This window comes from Solanum stenotomum, chromosome 5 (genome assembly GCF_019186545.1).
Source record: "Solanum stenotomum isolate F172 chromosome 5, ASM1918654v1, whole genome shotgun sequence".
In the NCBI taxonomy this organism is placed as follows: domain Eukaryota; kingdom Viridiplantae; phylum Streptophyta; class Magnoliopsida; order Solanales; family Solanaceae; genus Solanum; species Solanum stenotomum.
The window spans coordinates 1,415,099-1,436,322 of record NC_064286.1 but is presented as its reverse complement, the minus strand read 5'-3'; the positions used below and the strand labels follow the sequence as shown (position 1 = coordinate 1,436,322).

At 31.1% G+C, this 21,224-nt stretch overlaps 2 protein-coding genes across 2 annotated transcripts; both read left to right on the top strand.

Annotated features, from left to right (window-relative positions):
- The first annotated feature begins 2,659 nt into the window (after positions 1 to 2,659).
- On the top strand, positions 2,660 to 6,262 carry LOC125865911 ((3S,6E)-nerolidol synthase 1-like). Its single transcript, XM_049546172.1, has 7 exons — positions 2,660 to 2,818; positions 3,520 to 3,787; positions 3,913 to 4,294; positions 5,013 to 5,231; positions 5,325 to 5,463; positions 5,616 to 5,858; positions 5,964 to 6,262. The coding sequence occupies exons 1-7, from the start codon at positions 2,660 to 2,662 to the stop codon at positions 6,255 to 6,257; spliced, it is 1,704 nt and encodes a 567-aa protein (XP_049402129.1). The 3' UTR covers positions 6,258 to 6,262.
- A 6,778-nt stretch (positions 6,263 to 13,040) lies between these two features.
- LOC125865912 (inositol oxygenase 1-like) lies at positions 13,041 to 14,367 on the top strand. Its single transcript, XM_049546173.1, has 2 exons — positions 13,041 to 13,196; positions 13,450 to 14,367. The coding sequence occupies exons 1-2, from the start codon at positions 13,041 to 13,043 to the stop codon at positions 14,356 to 14,358; spliced, it is 1,065 nt and encodes a 354-aa protein (XP_049402130.1). The 3' UTR covers positions 14,359 to 14,367.
- The last annotated feature ends 6,857 nt before the right edge of the window (positions 14,368 to 21,224 follow it).

The window sequence follows — 21,224 nt, the reverse complement described above, 5'->3', positions numbered from 1 at the left end:
TGAAATCTATACGTGTGTGATGTGAGTCATGTGACCATAATTGTTGGTTGTTAAAAAGGGTAAAATAGGAAACAACAGTGTTATTTATATACTCCATTAATTTTGTAAAATGATAAGTACTAAGAGAATGAAAATGTTATTTTACGAAAATCAAGGAATCTTGCAAATTTAAAATTATACTCCCTCCGTCCACAATTGTTTGTCAGGATAAGGTCATGCACATCCCTCAATGAAAATTTAATACAAGGTGTAATTTGACTAATATAATCCTACTATATCAAGAATACCAAAAGTCCACATAACTTTGCAATTGAACTACACAATCATTAAGGGTATAATTGGAAAAAAGTGACTAATTATTTCTTGATTGTTTAAATTGACAATTAATCTTGGACATCTATTTTTAGTATACCTGCCAAACAATTGTGGACGGAGGGAGTACTAAAATTAAGAAAATAAAGTCCTTCAATTTTATTTTACGAAAATCAAGGAATCTCGTCGATTTTGATGTTCATTTTTGATGTCCAAATAAATTAAGATTCAATTTAATTTGTGGATATTAATAGCTAGAGATAATATTGCAGAGTTTGGGCCACCACCCTACCTGGGAGTTGTGCCCACCACAAATGTGAGGTAAGTAATTGCGTAGTTGATTCGATTTGATTTTGAATTTTATCGATTTAATTTGTTAATTATTGATTTATAGACATGTCAAATTATTATATAATCATTAAGATATTAATTTATCGTTTATTGATCATTATAATGTTGGTCTAACTTTTATAACCAACATAATCGATTAAACCAAATAATCATTGAAGATCACTTGAAATCAAGGTGACAAATCAAATGAACTAGGTACATGAGTTGATAGATTGCATCTTGTTCAAAAGCAAACACTACTACACTGTAAAATAACTGAGAGTTGAGACAACCAAAAATAAAAGTATGAAATTAAATCCTAAGTCAAAGACTTTATATATCGAATGATAAATATAATTTATTAATTTACTATCAGGTTATGGTTAACCTACTAAGAAAAAAATCTTTAAATCATTAAAAATCGATAATTAGAAAAATCAAAACCGTTGTCTAAACTACTAAACCAATAATTCATTATCAATAAATTAATCAATAACTTTTTTTTCAATTTGTATTATTCAGTTCGATTGCGACCAACCCTACCTTTTTTTTAGCAAGAACTGTTAATCGTTCGTATCCTATATCTATGAGCTACTTTACTGAGACGATGGTCGAATTTTACTGCTTTGATAGAAGCATGTTACTGAGATTGCCCATTGCATACCAGAGCGAAGCTAGGTAGATTTGACATGTTCGAATCTTTTCGATAAAAAAATATATAATTTATTTATCGTATGCTTACTTTAACCACTTCACTATCGTCGTCACTATTGACCACACGTGATACTTATGTGCAAAAAGTTGATGTAAATGTGTTTCACACTTGTCCTCTATGTTGACATTCTTTTGTTTTACTTATTTCTTTATTCAGTAATCAATATTATTTTTAGATTCGATTAATTATTAACAATATTCACTTTGAAAGTAAAACATTATTATCAAAAGAGATACTTATAGGAATTGAATCATAAATCTATGATACATAGTCAAAATATACTTATCACTCAAGCACAATTTTTAGTAATTTCTTACGAAATAACTACGTACTTCCAAAAGAAATCAAAAAGAAAACCGCAATATTAGTTGATCTTGGACGGGAATTCAACTCCTTCCTAATGAAAGTCGATAAAACCTGACCTCATGGAGGCTGGTATTACTGATGAAAAAAATTTATTTTTGACCAAGTCGAGATATTTTCAAAAATAAATAAATATAAATACCGACCTCAACATATCAACTTCTTTAGAAAACATAATTATAATAATCAACTTGTGGAGATCAGTAAATAATTAATCATAGATGATTCTATATTATTGTAAATTTGTATAGACGAAATTTAATCATCGTTGGATGTATATTTGAAATTTTTTTAACCTTTAAATCAATTAGTAGATGTCAATGTAGGTCTACCTAAAATAGTGTGATTTTTTAACCACTATTTTTCGTCCTTTTTTGGAACAGCACTAGAGAATTAATTAGAGAAAATCAAAAAGATATTCAACCGGCCACACCATGATTAGAGGCGGAGCTAGGTGGGGTTCATGGATTTGGACGAACCCACTAGCTTTTTCGTAGATCCTATATTTGTATTAGAAAATTAAATAAATATATGTATTTTAACTTGTGAGCTCCCAAACAAAATTGATTTAGAACCCCAAACACCTAACTTTGACTTCGCCTCTGACCATAACAATAATAAAATGATATAATAAAAATAAATTACGGTTTCAACTTTCAAACATACAACTATTTCTCAATGACGATTTTGGTGGAATGGTCAATGAACGAGGAAGAAAATGTTTCTAGTTTATTTGTTGAATTTTAAGTGAGCCCCAAAAGTTTTTAAAAATACAAAATACTCCCAATCACATATAAAATTTTCCAAGAATCTTCCAACACCTTAACATACACTTGATATGTTATATGTAGCTATTATTATAAATAGAAGGGTTTCGATCAATTGTTATTTCATCAAACAAATACTCGATCTACAAAATATAATATGAAATTATCTTTCATGGCAAATATTACTATAGCTTTCTACCCTTCACAATTATATCGTGGCCAAATTGGAAGCAAAAGAAGTATTCAAGTTTCATGCAGAAGCTCTAACAAATGGAACGTTCAAGAAGATCTTTTTAAAGAAACCTCTCATCTTCAAACAAGCTACTATAACGTAAGATTTTAACTTTTATAAATTGATAATATTAAATAATTTTATCCTATCATACATAAAATATATTATCCGTGTATAAGTTAAACATTCATGAAGTAAGTTGAGACATAACATTGAGCTAGCAAAATGCATCTCTTTTGTTTATGTTATTGAGCTTGTAATATACTTGTGTATCATGGTAGTCTTCTAATCCCCATATAAAACTTTTGTTATTGAGCTAGTAATATACTTCATATTTTTCTAGCAATTCACATAGCATCATTAAATGATACAAATTCTAAATAAATATTCATAACGCGACATATATATATAAAAGTAAATCTATTTATACGATGTAATTTCCAATAAAGGAGTGTCAATACCATACTGTTGCACTATGTAAGTTAAATCAATTATGTAATTCAGTAGAAAACAAACTACAAAGCTAGTAACTTATTAGACTAGTCTCAATTCCTTAAGGTTGTACGAGCTATAATTATAATAGTAGTTGAAAAATCTCCCGTCCCTTAAGCCATGCCTTTACTAAAGAATTCTCGAGATCTCAGAGAAAATCAAATCTGCACAAGTTTGAAATTTGAATTGACACAATATCGCAAAGTAACCACCCAATCAGAAATCCTTTTGATAACCTTACTACTAATACAAAGGGGAAAGATGCACCATAAATAGTATTTTCCCATTCTTGTTTTTTTTATACTAAGAAAATAGATGGATTCAATAGTACCAAATTTGGACTACTTGTGAAGGATGTAAAGTATGCACTAAGGACACAAATAAATAGTACTAACAATCTTGATTTAGTGGATGCACTACAACGTATGGGAATTGAACACCATTTTCAAGAAGAAATTCAATCAATTTTACAAGAGGAATATGAGCAAAGTGCTTGTTTTTACAAATATCAAAACCATCATGATATTTCACTTTGTTTCAGACTTTTGAGACAAGAAGGTTACCACGTGTCAGCAGGTAATTGGATTTCCATTGAAGTCCAATATATCTAAATTATTGTAGTACTACATTCACATTGTATATAAAAGTTAATCCTCGATTTGAAATATTTTAATCTAACAACCTTATATTGCATTGGGCAGATGTATTTAAAAAATTCAAGAACAATGATGATGGGACATTTGGATTAAATCTTAGCCAAGATGTAAATGGATTAATTGGTTTATATGAAGCATCACAACTTGGTGTAGAAGGTGAACACATACTTGATGAAGTTGCAAATTTTAGTGGTGATCACCTAAATGCATGTCTTGCAAATAGTGACTCATGTGATGAAGCTAGAATTATTAAAGAAACATTGAAGTATCCATACCATAAGAGTTTAGCAAGTTGCAAGGCCAAAAGCTTCACCAATAACTTTAAGGGAATTAATGGATGGGGAAGAAGCACCTTACAAGAATTGGCAAATATGGACTACTCCATAACAAAAGAGATACATCAACAGGAATTGGCTCAAGTTTCCAGGTATATTAATTAGTTGAATTTAACTTTTATACACTAACCGTATAAGAGTTTTACACCGTCAGATTATCTATATATAATTAAGCATTTAACTTATTTATACTGATATAGAGTATAAAGGAGTTTGATACCATCATTATATTTTAACTTATTGTAATAGGTAACTTATTTTACTTTCTAGGTTATTGATCTCATTTTAGGGGACTTGAAATGTTGCAAAAATCCTTTAACTATCTTTACATATAAAATTAAACTTAAAAAGCTATAGGTTATTAAAAAGTCGAATTAATAACTTGAAATAAGACAAATTACATGCTACAAACAAGTTTAAAAGCACTAATCACCAGAGATAAAATCAGAATTTTAACCTTATGGGTTTTGAATTTAAAATGACGATTTCAAGTGTTAATAAATTAGGTTCTAAACTTAATATTTATCCATATGTAATAAAATTCTTAATACTAACACACTATTTGAGCAAATTTTATTGGATTTAATCGAATCCAGACCCAAACTTCTAGCTCCACCCCTTTTGATCACAAGTTCCTACAAGGTCTCAATTGAATATCAAAATGTCTTTCTCACTATTTAGAATATTGGAGGTCTTGATTCAAATCTTTCTTTTTTCCGTTAATATATAATATACAAAATCTTTATACTATCACTATATATATATATAAACAATTTAATCTTCTTATGATATATATGTATATATACATAGGTGGTGGAAAAGTCTTGGTTTAGCTGAAGAATTGAAGCTTTTGAGAGATCAACCATTAAAATGGTATACTTGGCCAATGGCAGTTCTTCAAGATCCAAGAATGTCACAACAAAGAATTGAGCTAGCAAAATGTATTTCTTTTGTTTATGTCATTGATGATATCTTTGATGTTTATGGGACTATTGAAGACTTAACCCTTTTCACTCAAGCTGTCAATAGGTATTTTATTTGAGATTAAAATGATTTAATAGTGTAAAACGTCGTTATTTTTTTTTCGTTGGTCTATAACCTTAAAGGCTATTATTATTTTAGGTGGGAATTAAGCGCCATGGTGGACCTACCAGAATACATGAGATCAACTTACAAGGCTCTTTATAATACAATTAATTCCATTGGCTATAATATCTACAAAATATATGGACAAAACCCCACTCAAAATCTACGGAATACGGTACTATATATACATATATTAAAGATGTTCCACTCTTTTTTGAACTAAAATATGTCATATAAAATAAGACAAATGAATTATTTTCTCAATATATACTTTATTATATATTATTATACTCATAATTGTTGCTATTATTATATTTTGAATTTTAGTGGGGAAATTTGTGCAATGCATTTCTAAAAGAAGCAAAATGGTTTGCTGCTGGAGTGGTGCCATCAACAAATGAGTACGTAAAGAATGGACTTGTTAGTTCTGGAGTTGGTACAATCTTAGTTCACATGTTCTATATCTTAGGACTTGGTGTAAACTCTAATATTCATTTAGAGGATATATCATCCATGTCTTCTTCTGGGGCCATGATTCTTCGTCTTTGGGATGATCTTGGAAGTGCAAAGGTAATATAAATAAATTTGTGTTTGTTTTAATACTTTATCTGTCCTTTTTTATGTGACACATTTATTTATTTTTTCAAATAAAAACATTTTATGTTCTATCTTTAGGATGAGAATCAAGAAGGAAAAGATGGTTCATACATAGAATGTTACATGAAGGAAAACAAAGATGCTTCCATTGAATTGGCAAGAGAACATGTGATTAAGCTAATAGAAGATGAATGGAAGAAACTCAACAAGGAACATTTACATCTAATGAGTCCATCTTCAAGATCATTTTCAAAAGCTTCACTTAATTCTGCAAGAATGGTTCCTCTTATGTATAGTTATGATGATAAGCAATCTCTTCCTATCCTTCAACAATATATTAAGTCTATGTTGTATGGTGATTTATCAATGTGAGCTACCTTTCCATGAACTTCCTTCTCGCCCTTGATTACAAAGCACCACAATCTAAAATTGTCAAAAGAAATTGAACATGATTGTTGCAACTGTTCATTTCTTAATTTTACAATCATAGATGCCGTCACACCAGAATAGGTAAAGGACTTATTAAAGGCATATCTGAGTTAGAGAAAAAAAAAACTAGCATATAGAGTATGAAATTCTTGTTGATCCTTCTCTCCTCTTGCTCGATGAACTAACTTCAGGCCTTAATTCATCCTCTGCAAGGAAGGAACGAGTCGATTCCCCTTTTCATCTTTTCAATAGCATAAAGAAAATAGATTCAAAGAGCTAAAGGTCATTTTTTTTCTATATATTATTGTTGAGTATTATCACACAAATCTGCTAGCTGTTGTCTATTATATTTTTACATTTTCAAATGTAATAAAAGAAACGAGTCCATCGCCACATGTTACTATAGCTTGAGTGAATGACTTTTGACTTAAAAAAAAAAGTAAAGTAGAGAGCTTTCTTTGGTTATAGAGATCAAGAATAAACAATATGCATATAAATTCATTTTGGGTCTATGTGAAGAAAAAAAAGGCATACTTTCATATTTAATTTGAAGTTAATATAATTTTAATATTTTACCCTGAATGAGGTGATGATCTAATGCATCATTCTGAATAGACTACCATCTGTCACGACCCAAAAATGGACGTAATGACAATCGTCTTGTCCCACCAAGATAAGTCAACTTAAAACTCAAACATTACGATAAAATACGGAAATTTCATAATCAACTCAAAAATATCCCCAAAATCTAGTTGTCACGTGTACAAGTCTCTAATGTGTTATAACAAAGTTGAAAAAAAATACACGTTTCAAATTAGGGGTGTACAAAACCGAACCGAAAATCGAACCAAACCGCAAACCAAGTCAACCAGGAAAAAAAACCCGACTAGTGGTTTGGTTTTGAAAAAAAAAAAACCCGACTATATTTGGGTTGGTTTGGTTTTAACTAAAAAAAACCAACCCGAGACCAAACCAACCAGACATTATATATAGAATTTTAAAATTTTATTTTATACATAAAAATATTTACTTTGATATAATTTTTAAATATTTCTTATACATTTTCATAGTTTTTATCTTTTAATATATTATTTCAAGTTTGAAACTTAGAATTATGAATGAGCCAATAAAAATTATAGTCCACAACTTAAAATTATGAATGAGCCAATAAAAATTATAGTTTACGGATGTTGGTAATTATAATAAAGCTTAAATCAAAATCAAATTAATACTAATGCAAAAAGAAAATCAATTCAACACTAAGAATGACAATAATATTGAATATTTGTTCTTTAGTTTTACACTGGTTTAGACAATTAAAATACATAATCTAATTTTAATTTCCTTTAATATTTAGTCATGTAACTAATACTTAATAAACTTAAAATTTTAGCATGATTTAGTACTTTTAAATTATGATCATTTTCATTATGACTTGTTAATTTGCAATATTTGTTTTACACGATTTCATTATTATTATTTTTGTCGGATATTTTAGTGTCATTAATCATATCATATTGTGTTATATTTTTAAGAAACATCTTAGATAGTTGTATTTTGGTAGGACTAAAGAAATATTTGAAGTACAAGTAAATTATATGTTTGTATGAATACTTTACCGGAAAAACCCGAAAAAACCCGAGGTTGAAAAACCTGAGTTTTATTGGTTTGGTTTGGTTTATGAATTTAAAAATTCGACACAAATGGTTTGGTTTGATATTTGAAAAACTCGAACCAACCCGGCCATGTACACCCCTATTTCAAATGACATTGTTTCTAGAATAGAACAAGATCATAATTAAGGAGAAAGAAGGTCCGCTGAAATGACAAGCAGCTACCTCACAAACCTCCATAAGAAGCCTCAGACAAAGAGAAGAGAAAATGTTACAAAGGTCCGGGCTAGTAACCTACAAAAAAATGTAGTAGCAAGGGGTGAGTACCAAACCACACGGTACTCAATAAGTAAACCTCTAAACACAAGCTAAGGGGATAGAATACAGGTACTCTTTATACCCTAACCAAACCTCCACAACTACAACCTGCATAAAACCAGCCCAACCTAACAGTTCACAATTTACAAGCGCATATCTCAACAATAACATTCTAACAATCACATATTCTCAATAACAAGCTCAATATTCATCAATTACAACCTCCACAACTACAACCTGCTTAAAATCAGCCCAACCTAACAGTTCATAATTCACATAGCACACAGCTCAACAACAACACTCTAACAATTACATATCCTCAGCAACAAGCTTAATATTCATCAATCAAAGTTCCAAAGAAAGGCACTCACAAGCTCAGCAAAACACAACATCAAGTTCACTAATGATAAATATGTGCAATGTAATGCAATGTTAAGTATAGTGTTGCATGTCTGAGCCTAGTGATACACACCCGTTGTCTCTCAGTTCGGGACCCATGAGGGATATATTTGTCCATGCATCCATCGCGGCTCGCGATACGACCCTCGATAATAGTAACCATCGCGGCGCACGATACGTCCCTCGAAATATAGTATCCATTGCGGCATGCGATAAGTCCCTCGAAATGGTACATCCTCTTTAATTTCTTATTCTTTCTCAATTCACACAACTCTTGTCACAACCATGTCTCAGAACAATGCAAATGACATGTTCACACAAATAATGAGGAGATGACCATTTTCATAACATTGCACAATTCACAACAACACAATCATGATACAACATCAACAATGATTCAACAAGTCTTTCAAACCATTCTCAGCTCATCACACACAAACAATTAATCACAATGGCTTTTATTACCCCTTTTTCATCATTAGAATTAATCAATGTAGACAAGTCAACCCATCACCAAGTCTCATTACCCCCAAACACATATTACAAGGAAATACACGATATTCATACACTTAACAAGGGTTTAGAAATTCACTTGCCTCAAATAGTCGAACAATCACTCCGGGACTTGAGTCTTTCCTTTTCATTGAGCCTCCAAATAAATGCAATCTATTCAAATAAGTAGTCACAATAAGGATTTCAAAACTAACAACATCCATACTACTATATGTCTAGCTTAGACCCAAAAATTCACCCAAATTTATAATCAATTTCCTTATCTTGCTAACATGTCAACTCTCATAATTTCCAAATTTCAATGCTAAACGTTAAGTCTTCATTCCTTCAATTACTATAACTTTAAAAGTATTCAAGTAATATAATACACGTATATTTAATTACCTATCTTAATATGTTGAAACTTGATTTACAACACAGTAACCAAAAAGTAAAAAAAAAAATAACTCAAATCAGCGATAGATTACACCATTAGCTCTATCTGTACCATAACAACCACCAAAACTCTCAATTCCTCAAGTAACAGAACGTCAGTGCAAGCCTAATAAATTCCATAAACTCAACTCCAACTTCTCTCCCTTTTCTGTACTAATACTCCAACATAATTATAATAATACTATTAAGACTTATACCTATATACATAAATCTATCAATTGAATAATTACCTGGTATAATCCAAACGGTTGACTAATCATTGGCAATCATTAACTAATGACGGCTATCAAAAATTTGCTCTAATTTTGAACAACCTTAAAATGTACGCAGCAACAGCAATAACTTATAACCTACAATATAATATTCTCTCTTTAAGATAGGATCAGTGCATTACTTTATTCTTACACCTAATAATTTAATTACGTAATCACTTATTTGAGGAATAAAGTTCTCACCTGAAGCACCACACTTTATCTTCTCATAGATGTATCCTCTTGTTACAATGTCAGATCTAACACCGCATCAATTTTGCAGTTCCCTCAAATAATTTAGGTCTAATTAATTTATATATAGTATAGGGTCTTAAATAAATTATCACTTTAGCCCACTAACTATCAATTAAGTCAATTATCTATAGTTACCCATCAACTAATTAACTAAAGTTAAACGAATAGTTCAGAATTTCCAAAAATGATTTTCCAGGTCATTACATTATCCACCACTAAAAACCATGTTCGTCCTCGAACATAAGGAAGAAGAAGGAAGAATAATTTATATGGATTATAACTTTTTCGGCAGTAATGGTTCCTCAATGGAAAAGCTGTGAATTTGAGATTTAAAATTTGTGAATCTGTTAGGTATTGGATGGATTGTTTACAACCTGTTAGGCGTGATTTGTGGCATTGAATTAATTAAAATAAATTTTACGTTATTTTTTCCTTTTCAAGCGCAACAACACCAGATTTGAATGTATCAGAAATTATGTATTCAACTATCATTTATGTATCCGGATTCCTCTTATTTTAAGGGATTTCTGTAAAGTGAAAACTAATAGGGATAAGATGTAATTTATATCCCACACCATGTGATTTCTATAATTTATACAAAAAAAATACTAACCGGACCTGTGCACCGGTGCACCGGTGCGTCGTCAACGGGTCTCTTATTGGGATCTGGACAAAAAATATCCAGACCGGCCCAGTCCACTAAGTAAGCGGGTCGGGCGTCGGTCCCAGACTTATCGGACGCGGGCTGTTATCGGGGTGAAATCGGACGGACTGGCCCAATTGACACCCCTTATTCTCTATCTCCTTTGTTAAAGGAAATCTCTTGAGAGAATACTTTCCAAAATTGTATTATTTGAACTATGTAGTTCGTTGATATTGTATACTATATTTGAATTTGAATTTAGTGTGACACTATTCATCACATCAAATTTATATTTAATTATTTTATTTTTATTGTATAATATTTTTAAAAATATAAATAATAATAATATGATATTAAAAAAAAGGAGAACAATATGAAAAAAAATCATTTTTAATATAAAATTTACTATAGTGCATTAAAGTTGATTTATACTAAAATGATGTTGACAAATATTTTAATTTGAAGTTTTATATTATGGGTTGAAGATGCCCAAAGCATCCACGATATAAGATTCAGAATTAATTGCTGGGAAACTTTTTTGTGGCAAACAACAAGTTGGTGGTACCATAGATTATGCTGTCAGTAGACCCTATTTGAAAAGAACTTATAAATATATATTTACTTCTAAATTTATGCATATGACCACTACAATTACTCTTATACATTGATGTTTCATCTACCTAGGGTTTGGAGGGAGCCCACATATAATAATATCTGAATTCAAAATATCAAATATATATAGATAATTGTTGCAAGTGGGAACAAAGAGAATATGATGTCCGTAATTTATTTTTATTTTTTTATAGGATAAAGAGGTTGTTTGTAATAGCTAAACTTTCGGTTCAAAACAGAGAGTTGATTTTGATGTTGATTTTGAAATTTGATAGAAAAGTTGTGAGTTTTGGAAAGTCTAAAGCGGTTAAAAGTGGTATTTGGTAACAATTGAAGTTTCGAGTCTCGAAATGAAATTTTGTCAATTCCATCAGCTCTAGAATGTGTCATTTGGTCTAGGTGTGTTATCGTTTTCTGATTGTATTGGTGACTCGTATGTGTTGAGGTGTTGGTATTTGTGCTATATTAATGGGGAACTATTAGGTTGGGGCTAATTATGTGCAGGTTGTAGTTGAAGAGGTTCGTTTGGGGTGTTTAGAGTACCCGTATTCTATATTACTTTACTTTGAGTTAATAGTTTGCTTGTTGACTACCATGTTATTTGATACTCACTCCCTTGCTTTTACATTATTAGTTTCATTTAAAAATAAATAAAAATCAAATGTAATGTAACAATATAAATATTATCTTCGCAACTATAACTTATAACTAAAAGATAAGTTATAACTTATAACTAAAAGATAAGCTATAAGTCAATTTATATATTATTTTCGCAAAATAAAAAGTAGGAAATACGTTGAGTTTCATTTTTTCAAAATTTCAATTAAGACTCAATTTAATCGTGCGTATTGATAGCATAGTTTGGACCACAACTTGTCTATTAATCAACTTGTTTATTTTAGGTGGTTCAACAACCACCACAAATGTACCTTTTTTTTGGGGGCAGCACTAGAGGATCACGATGCCAATTTATGTTTAGTAAAAAAGAAGTACTACTACTAGAAAAAAAAAAAAATTAACGTCGAATAAAATTTCTAATTAAATAGAAAAAATCTCATAATTATTCACTACTAAAAAATGGGTCAAAATTAATGGACATGATCGATTTTTTTTGAAGGAAAATTGATATCAGATCGATATATACACTATTGACTTTGTTGAAGTTGCTTTTGTGAAACTGACAAACAAGATCAGTTAAATCGAGGGACATATTGATATTTTCAAAAATATACATAAAAAATGTAGCTATTTAGAATCAAACGCAAGTATTTTGTATGATTTTAGATTATTTTACCACCCGCGAGTACCACACATGATATTTCATATAATATTTCTATCACTTTCATTTATACTCTTCAACTGCAATTTTGCTTTTCAAAAATTGATCATGTACGTCGGTTTTTATAAATTAAAAAAAAAAAGTAAAAAATTGAGACTGTCGGTTTTCTTTTTCTAAAAAAAAAACTAACGCATCGCAAAAACTAAAATGACGTATAGAATATTTTTCTTAAAGTTGGGTCGCTTTTCTATTAATTATTAATTTTGAAAAAAAAATAAAATTGATAGACATGATCAATTTTCACATAAATTAGGACCGAAGGAGTACTATAAATAGGGAGGTTCCAATTGTTATATCTTCAAACTAATACTCTACAAAAAATATATCTTAAGAGTAAATTATCTAATCATGGCAATGGCACGAGCCCTCTTCCCTTCACAATATCTTTGTGTGAACAAAACCAACAACACTGCCCAAATTCGAAGCAAAAGAACTATTCAAGTTTCATGCAGAAGCTCTAATCAAGAAGATCTTCTTAGCCGTCGCCAAACAAGCTACAATTACGTAAGATTTTAATTTCTATACATTGACAATATATAATAAAATTATTTTACGCTATATATCTATGTAGTCATTCATGAAATATCCTGATAATGTAACATAGTGGCAGAGCTAAGATTTGCACTAAACGATAAGGGTAGCACCACCTTACTATTGCACCAGCAAGAAATTAGAAAATGCCATTTGCATTATTTGCTAAGTTTTATTGATTTTTATTTTTTGTTGAGAAAAATGACTATTTCTTATTCATGAGCAGGCTGATGAGTTTGGATTACAAGTGAAAGTGGAGGAGAAAAAAGTGTCATCATTCAATGGCAATGGACATATCTTTGATGAAGGAGTATTTGAAGTGTCAAACATAAATGCATTTGGTCAATCATTTAGGGATTATAATGCAGAAAGTGAAAGACAAAAAAGTGTTGAGGAATTTTATAGGGTTCAACATATTAACCAAACATATGATTATGTTACAAAAATGAGAAAAGAATATGGTAAATTGAACAAAATTGAAATGAGTATATGGGATTGTTGTGAACTTTTGAATGATGTTGTTGATGATAGTGATCCTGATTTAGATGAACCACAAATTGAACATTTGTTACAAACCGCTGAAGCTATTAGAAAAGATTATCCAAATGAAGATTGGTTACATTTGACTGGCCTTATTCATGACCTAGGTAAAGTTCTCCTTCATCCAAGTTTTGGTGAACTTCCTCAATGGGCTGTTGTTGGTGATACATTCCCTCTTGGTTGTGCTTTCGATGAATCGATCGTTCACCATAAATATTTTAAAGATAATCCAGATATAAACAACATCATTTATAACACAAAAAATGGTGTATATGAACAAGGTTGTGGACTTAACAAAGTTGTTATGTCATGGGGACATGATGATTATATGTATTTAGTTGCTAAGGAAAATGGCACTACACTTCCTTATGCTGCTTTATTTGTTATACGTTATCATTCATTTTATGCATTACATAAATCAGGAGCATATACACATTTGATGAATGAAGATGACAAAGAGAACATCAAGTGGCTCAATATTTTCAACAAGTATGATTTATATAGTAAGAGCAATGTTAGAATTGATGTGGAAAAAGTTAAGCCATATTATCTATCTCTTATTCAAAAGTATTTCCCAAAAAAACTAAGGTGGTGATCGATTCAAAAAAAAATATTTATCATTTTTGAAATGTAATTTTTCTGTATTTTATTTCATTCAAGAAAATGTATTTCTTTCTTTTCATTCATGAATAAATTCATCCCCCCCCCCCCCNCCAAAAAAAAGGGAGTAATGGGAAAATGATTTGGTGAGTTCATTCCACTTTTTATTGTGTATTGGTTTAATCATATTAAAATAATATATTTCTTTAAGTAGAGTTTTATGTGTCCGTGTTCATTGTCATTATTACCATTAATAGCTTTAATATGACGACATTCTATTTCTCAATCCCAACGTATAACGATTTTAATGTATGTTTAAAATGTGGTATTAAATAAATCTTATTAATCATTGATAATATATCATGTACGTAATATAAATAATTCTATTAAAATAACAAATATTTATAAAGAGAAGAGAGAGAAAAAATCTTATTTGAGTTGCCCAATTCCAACTATGAGGAACACTAATCGATAAAATGTGTATAGTCGTGTATAATCAGATTTATTCATATGATTATAATAACGAAGTAGAAAAAGTTTATAATATAAGTTAGTAGTAACTGATTTTTTTTGGGTACTTTTTGTTCTTTTCATGCATTAAATACATGTGATTTTGACAATTAAAGGAAATTTTGTGTACAATCTAGAGTATGAGCGTTATTTGAATTATCTATTTTTGTACATTTTCTCGATTAGTTGTTTATCTTAATTAAAGGATATCGTTTTATGATGCGTCTAAATTTTCGATAGAATTAAGGCTTCCAATCTTATTTTCTAGTGATTTAAGGAAAATACAAGGTTATTAGTAATTTGAAATTAAAAGAATAAATTTGATTAAGATTAAAGAATAAAAGGGCATGCTTTTTCTTAATTATCAAAATATCAGTGCCCATAAATTGGATTGAAATTGTTTAGAACAACCTCAAAAATAAAAACAAAAAGTAGGTGATGATAAGTCAATAAATGAATTAAATGCTAGGTGATAATTATTATTTTTTAGACATTTATACCCCGAACACGTAGTAATGTTTTGAATTCAATGGTTCATCTACCTTGGTTTTGGAGGGAGTAGAACCACTCCTAGTAAAATAGTATACGTATATATACTGTTATAATAATATATTCAATATAATTTTATAAGTGAGATCTGGAAACTTGAGAGGTTTAGATGTACGCAAAGTTTATCCTATCTTTGTGAAGTATAAAGGTCGTTTTTAATAGACTTTCGATTTAAAAAAAGAATGTAAGGAGAAGTTATTAATTAAAAAAAGGACAACGAAATATCAAGATACAAAATAAAATGAAGCAATATTATAGAGCAATAAATTAATTAATTAATTGAAGAATAAGAAATCAACTTATAGACAAAAGGGATTGTTGTAACGACCCTCTTAGTCGTTTTATGAATTTTAATCATTATTTTATATTAGCCCTTTTTAGTAGTTTTTATAAATAATTTATGACTTATAAGAATGAGTGACATGATTTTCAGATTTAATAAAAAATTATTTTGTTGCTAATAATAATAATAATAATAGAAAAGGAAAATAGATAAATAAATAATAAAAGGGCAAATGTTGTGAACTGCAGCAGTTCACCAAGCCGAGAAAAAAAAACGAGAATAGGGAGAAACCCTATGCGGCGTTAATGAGAGGAACAAATTACTTCAGGTAATAGCTATTCACAATGTCTTAATTAGTACAATTATTCTCTCTAGGAATATGTTAGCATCGTATGGTATTTTAGTCGTTGGTGGAGAAGAAAGTAATTTGCAAATTGAATTGCAGTAAGCCTATTGTGGTATTTTTTTGGATTTAGGGAGAAAATGATTTGAATGGGAAATAATTGGCAGTGATAAGTATCTCTTTTTAATTAACGTGTAAGCATAATTGTTAGTATTACTTAATGTTGGCTTTTGAAGAGGAAAAACGGTAAAAGTGGGTGATGAAATATAGTTGTAGGATATTAACAAGTAGGTTAGGTTGTCAATTTGCTTTTGTTGCAGTACGGAATATAATTTCTTCTTCTATATTGGTATATGTATATTCCCAAGGAGTAATTGTTGTAATTGAACATAGTGAATAAGAGATGAATTATCTTCTACTGATCTCCTTGACAAAAACTTTATACGCCTAACTGTGAAACAAGATATTCACAAGCTTTTGGAAGTATGAGGGTTGACATGATAATTGACATCAAAATTTAGGAACTTGATTTTAGGTTTGTGTAAGTTTTTGAGTCTAGACTAGACCTATAGTAATATGGTTGTTGTTAGTTTTGAAAACTTATTGTGATTAATTATTTGAATAGATTGCATTGATTTGGAAGCCTAACAAAAAGGGAAGGCTCAAGAGTCGGAGTGATTGTTCGATGATTTGAGGCAAGTGGATTTCTAAACCCTTGTTAAGTGTATGGTATTCGTGTATATCATTGTAATATGTGTTTGGGGGTAATGAGATTTGGTGATGGGTTGAATTGTCCACATTGATTAATTCTAATGATGAAAAAAGGGTAATAAAAGGTAATGTGATTAACTGATTTGATTTATTATGTGTGATTGTGTTCTTTATTGAACTCGTATACTTGTGATAGCTGAGGTGATTACATATCTGTAACACCCCAGAAAACTTTTCGAACTAAGACTCGAACCGGTCATCGTAGTGAGTGAGAATTTACCTAGGAATTTAAAAATTCTTAAGTGTTAAGTTCACTAGATGTAGCACCTTGAGTTCGAAAAAGAACTAAATTGGAAATAGTCATTTTTCGAAAGAATTACAATCTGGAAATTTGGTTAAGTTGGGAGAAGTTAAGTTTTTGGTCAACTTCAAACGGCCATAACTTCTAGATCATGATGAGTTAGGTGTAATTCCAGTTATGGTTGGAAAGATCTTGGAATGATATTTCCAACGCCGCCGAGTTTACACAAATCTGAGTTCGTATGAGTGAGTTATGCCCTTTGGAAGTTGGGCTGTTAGATTAAGAAAAGTCCAATCCGGATTTTTAAAGGGTAGTTTGGTCTTTTCCTTACCCTTTTATTTTAATTCGTTTTTAATTAAATAAGGGCCTAAGCTGAATTAGATCAGTTTATGCTTTTGGAAAAAGGGTTAGGGTTTTGAGAGAAGAGAAAAGAAGAGGAGAAAGAAGAAGAATCGCCAAGATCGTCGAAGTTTAACTTGTGGAATTCCTCAGGGGTGATCCCTACAAGGTATGTGAGATCACATAGTGTTGGGTTAGTTCACCCACACACCAATCTTGTTTCAATACAGCGAATTTAGGTTATTTGAATGCAAAGAAAATGAGCTCTTGAAGAACATTGTTGAAAATTTGTTGAGTTCTTGATGGTTGTGTTGTTGAAGTCTCTTGTTGATTTGATTCGTGTCTCCGAGTGAAATTTTGTGTTGAATCTATTGTATATTGAGGGTATAAATGATTCTAAGTGTTTGGGGAAAGAACCATTGAAATTTAGAAGGTTTAGAGATGAAAAACGAAGGAGAAAAATCGGGAATTTTCTGGGTAAGGGCTTGGAGAGCCGCGCCTGCCAGAGCGCCACAAAAAATCCTCTGAACTTTGGCCTGTGGCGCGTCACGCCAGCCAGAGCGCCACAGAAAGTTCTATGAACTTTGAGGGCTGGCGCCCCGCGCCTCTCAAAGCGCTAGGGACGCCAGTTCTCCCCATTCTTCCCCACCTTTTCGTACTAGTTCCTAAGTGATGTACCTATGTTTCCTTGTTGATTCTAACACTCTAAGGTACATCTAAACATCATGAAATCATCCATAAACATGATATTATGAACCTTGAATCCATAATCTAATTCAAGTAAAAGTTAGGATCAAAGTCGAGAGAAGTCAAGAGTCAAGTTAAGGGAAGTCCTTCAAAGTTTTCAAGTTTTTTATAAATGTTTTAACTTTGTTTGAAGATTTAAAGTTCAAGTTAAGTAAAGAGTAAAGATTCGAAGTTCATTTCTTCAAAAGTATATGGGGACTAAGTATTCCCGAAGAGATTTAAAATGTTTTCACATTTAAATTAAAACGGAAACTGAGATTTTCAGAGAGCCTTTGGGCTAGTTTTCAGAAAAGAGAAATCGCTTTCTAAATGAAGCAAGCAGGGAAACTGAGATTTCCAAGATAGCCTGTGAACTAAGTTTTTGAGCACTAATCTCAAATCACAGAAGAAGTATGTTTTTAAACATAAAGAACTAAGTATCTTTTTCTATGAGTAGTATTGAGCACCGATATGGGGATGCGAGTTCATATTAACTCAAGTCTCCATAAACCATGTAGTCATTATGGGTAGCAAAGGGTCATACTTTTTAGATGAATCATTTTTGCAAAGACTAGTGGATCCACTTAGTGAGTTAGCTTCCTATATCACGGCAAGATATAGGATGGGCCTCGGCAGTGTGAGGTAAAGCGTTGTATCATCACTATAGTTCTTAAGTGATGGTTGTCGGTTAGAGAAACTCCTACAAAGTTAGTAGTAGCATGGTTCCTCAAGAGGTTCTGCTTAGTGTGAATAGGGGTATGGGACTTCATTCATGCATTGCCAAGTAGACTTTGAGAGAAAGCATGGTTTGTTTTTTTATGATATTATGATTATGAATTGACATCATGTTTTCAATAGTTTTTCTTTATATTGCACTTGTTTTAACTTGCTTTATAATGAAATGAGTTTATTTAAGTATTCAGGAGTTGAGAAGAGCCAAAGTAGGTGTTTCTTTCATAATCTCTTTCGAGTTTATGTTGCTTTAGCATTCCAACTCACATACTCGTACATTCAATGTACTGATTCTAGTTGACCTGCATCGTATTATGATGTAGACACAGGTAATTAGGATCGGCACCCGGCGCATTCGTTGATCCAGTGAGCAGTTCAGAGTCTGTTGGTGAGCCTTTTTGCATTCCAGAGGACTCCTTTACATTGCTTTCAGTTTTAGTATTAGTTCATTAGGATGTCGTGGGCCTGTCCCGACATTCATCTCAGTTGTTTAGAGGCTTCATAGATAGTCAGACAGTCAGTTAGTTAATTCAGTTGTGTTTACTTTTCATTTCATATGTTAAGGACTTGAGTTTGCCTTAATGGCCAGTTGAATGTTCCTTTATAACATTATAGTTACTTCATCAATGTGTATGTGATGAGTTAAGTCTTCCGCTGAGTTAGTAAGCCAAGCCAAGGGTTCGCTTGAGGCCAGCAATGGTCTTCGAGTGCCGGCCACGTCCAGGGTGTAGGCTCGGGGAGTGGCAATATCATATTGATATTTGATTGAGAGGCATATCCCTTTTATTGATATCATATCGTGCACATGCATTGACACACGATTGACTGTGAGTAAAGGTATAACATGTGGAGATCGTCCGTGTTGAGATCAAGTATGATTATAATTTGGGCACGTGGAGATAGTTCGTGCGAGTGATTAATTTAATTATAAGTTGGGCACGTGAAGATCGTCTGTGCTGGGGATTGTTTGATTTATGATAGTGCATTGAGATCGTCCGCATAGACACATGGAGATCATCTGTGTCGGTATATGGACCTCACGAGTCCCCCATGGGTCATGAACTCTTGATGTATTTTCGAGTAGTATCATGTATATACGGTTGAGAGAGTACTTGGTATTCTGAGGCATATCATTTCATGGTGTCATATTGCATTGCATCCCATGACATCCTTCGTTCTTGATGATTATGTGTTTTATTGATGGTTGGAAAGTACTTGATGTTTGATTACCTCTATTTGATGAACTTGATCTTGTGTGTTGTTGATATTTGTGAGTGCTTTTACGTGAAAGTTGTAATTGATGAATATTGAGTTTGTTGTTGAGGATATGTAATTTGTTAAAGTGATTGTTGTTGAGCTGGGTGCTATATAAACTAAGAACTGTTAGGTTGGGCTGGTTTTATGCAGGTTGTAGTTGTGGAGGTTCGGTTGGGGTGTAAGGAGTACCCGTATTCTATTCCCTTAGCCTGTGTTTAGAGGTGTACTTGCTGAGTATCGTGTGGTTTGGTACTCACCCCTTTCTTCTACAATTTTTTATAGGTTACGAGCCTGAATTTTGTGATACTTTCCATTCTCTTATTTTCTTATGCTTCTTGGAGATTTGTGAGGTAGTTGTTTGTCATCTCAGCGGACCTTCTTACTCCTATTTATGATATTGTTCTATTATAGAGACAATATCATTTGAGACTTACATTTTCTTTCAAATCTATTGTAATGCTTTAGAGGCTTGTACACGTGACAACTAGATTTTGGGGGTATTTTTGAGTTAATTATGAAATTTCCACATTTTATTGTAATGGGTGAGTGTTAGGCTGACTTGTCTTGGTGGGATAAGATGAGTGTCATCACGTCCATTTTTGGGTCGTGACAATTGCATAGCTAGTAAGCACATCTCTACCAATGATTCTAAAATTGTGAGCAGTTCGAATATAATAAATTTACTATTGAAATTAAAATTTAAATTCATAGAATTTAAATTTTGAATTAAACTCTTTAAATTCAAATGTAGTTTAACAAATAATAAATATAAAAGTAGATATATTATTACTCCTTTGATTAGATTTACGTTATATTATTTTCTAATTTATAGTTAAGAAATAAAACATGAAAAATAAGCCAATTAACTAAATTGATACTCTTTTATGTTTTAAAAAAACTACATAAATTTTACATTCTCTCATCGAAAAGGCTTGTATAGGCACCGTTATAATTTCGGCAATTTATTCCAACTTGCTTATTTGTTTAATAAAATAAAAAACACTATTTTCTTTTTATAATTTATAACATTCATTTTATTCTTTAAATCATCTAATTATATTATCCTCTTATGTTTCAATTAGTGATCATATATATATATATATATATATA

Coding starts and splice junctions, on each gene's coding strand:
- LOC125865911 (XM_049546172.1), top strand. CDS start 2,660: ATGGCAAATATTACTATAGCTTTCTACCCTTCACAATTATATCGTGGC. Junction 2,819..3,519: donor TTCAAACAAGCTACTATAAC/GTAAGATTTTAA, acceptor TTTTATACTAAG/AAAATAGATGGATTCAATAG. Junction 5,859..5,963: donor ATGATCTTGGAAGTGCAAAG/GTAATATAAATA, acceptor TTCTATCTTTAG/GATGAGAATCAAGAAGGAAA.
- LOC125865912 (XM_049546173.1), top strand. CDS start 13,041: ATGGCAATGGCACGAGCCCTCTTCCCTTCACAATATCTTTGTGTGAAC. Junction 13,197..13,449: donor GCCAAACAAGCTACAATTAC/GTAAGATTTTAA, acceptor ATTCATGAGCAG/GCTGATGAGTTTGGATTACA.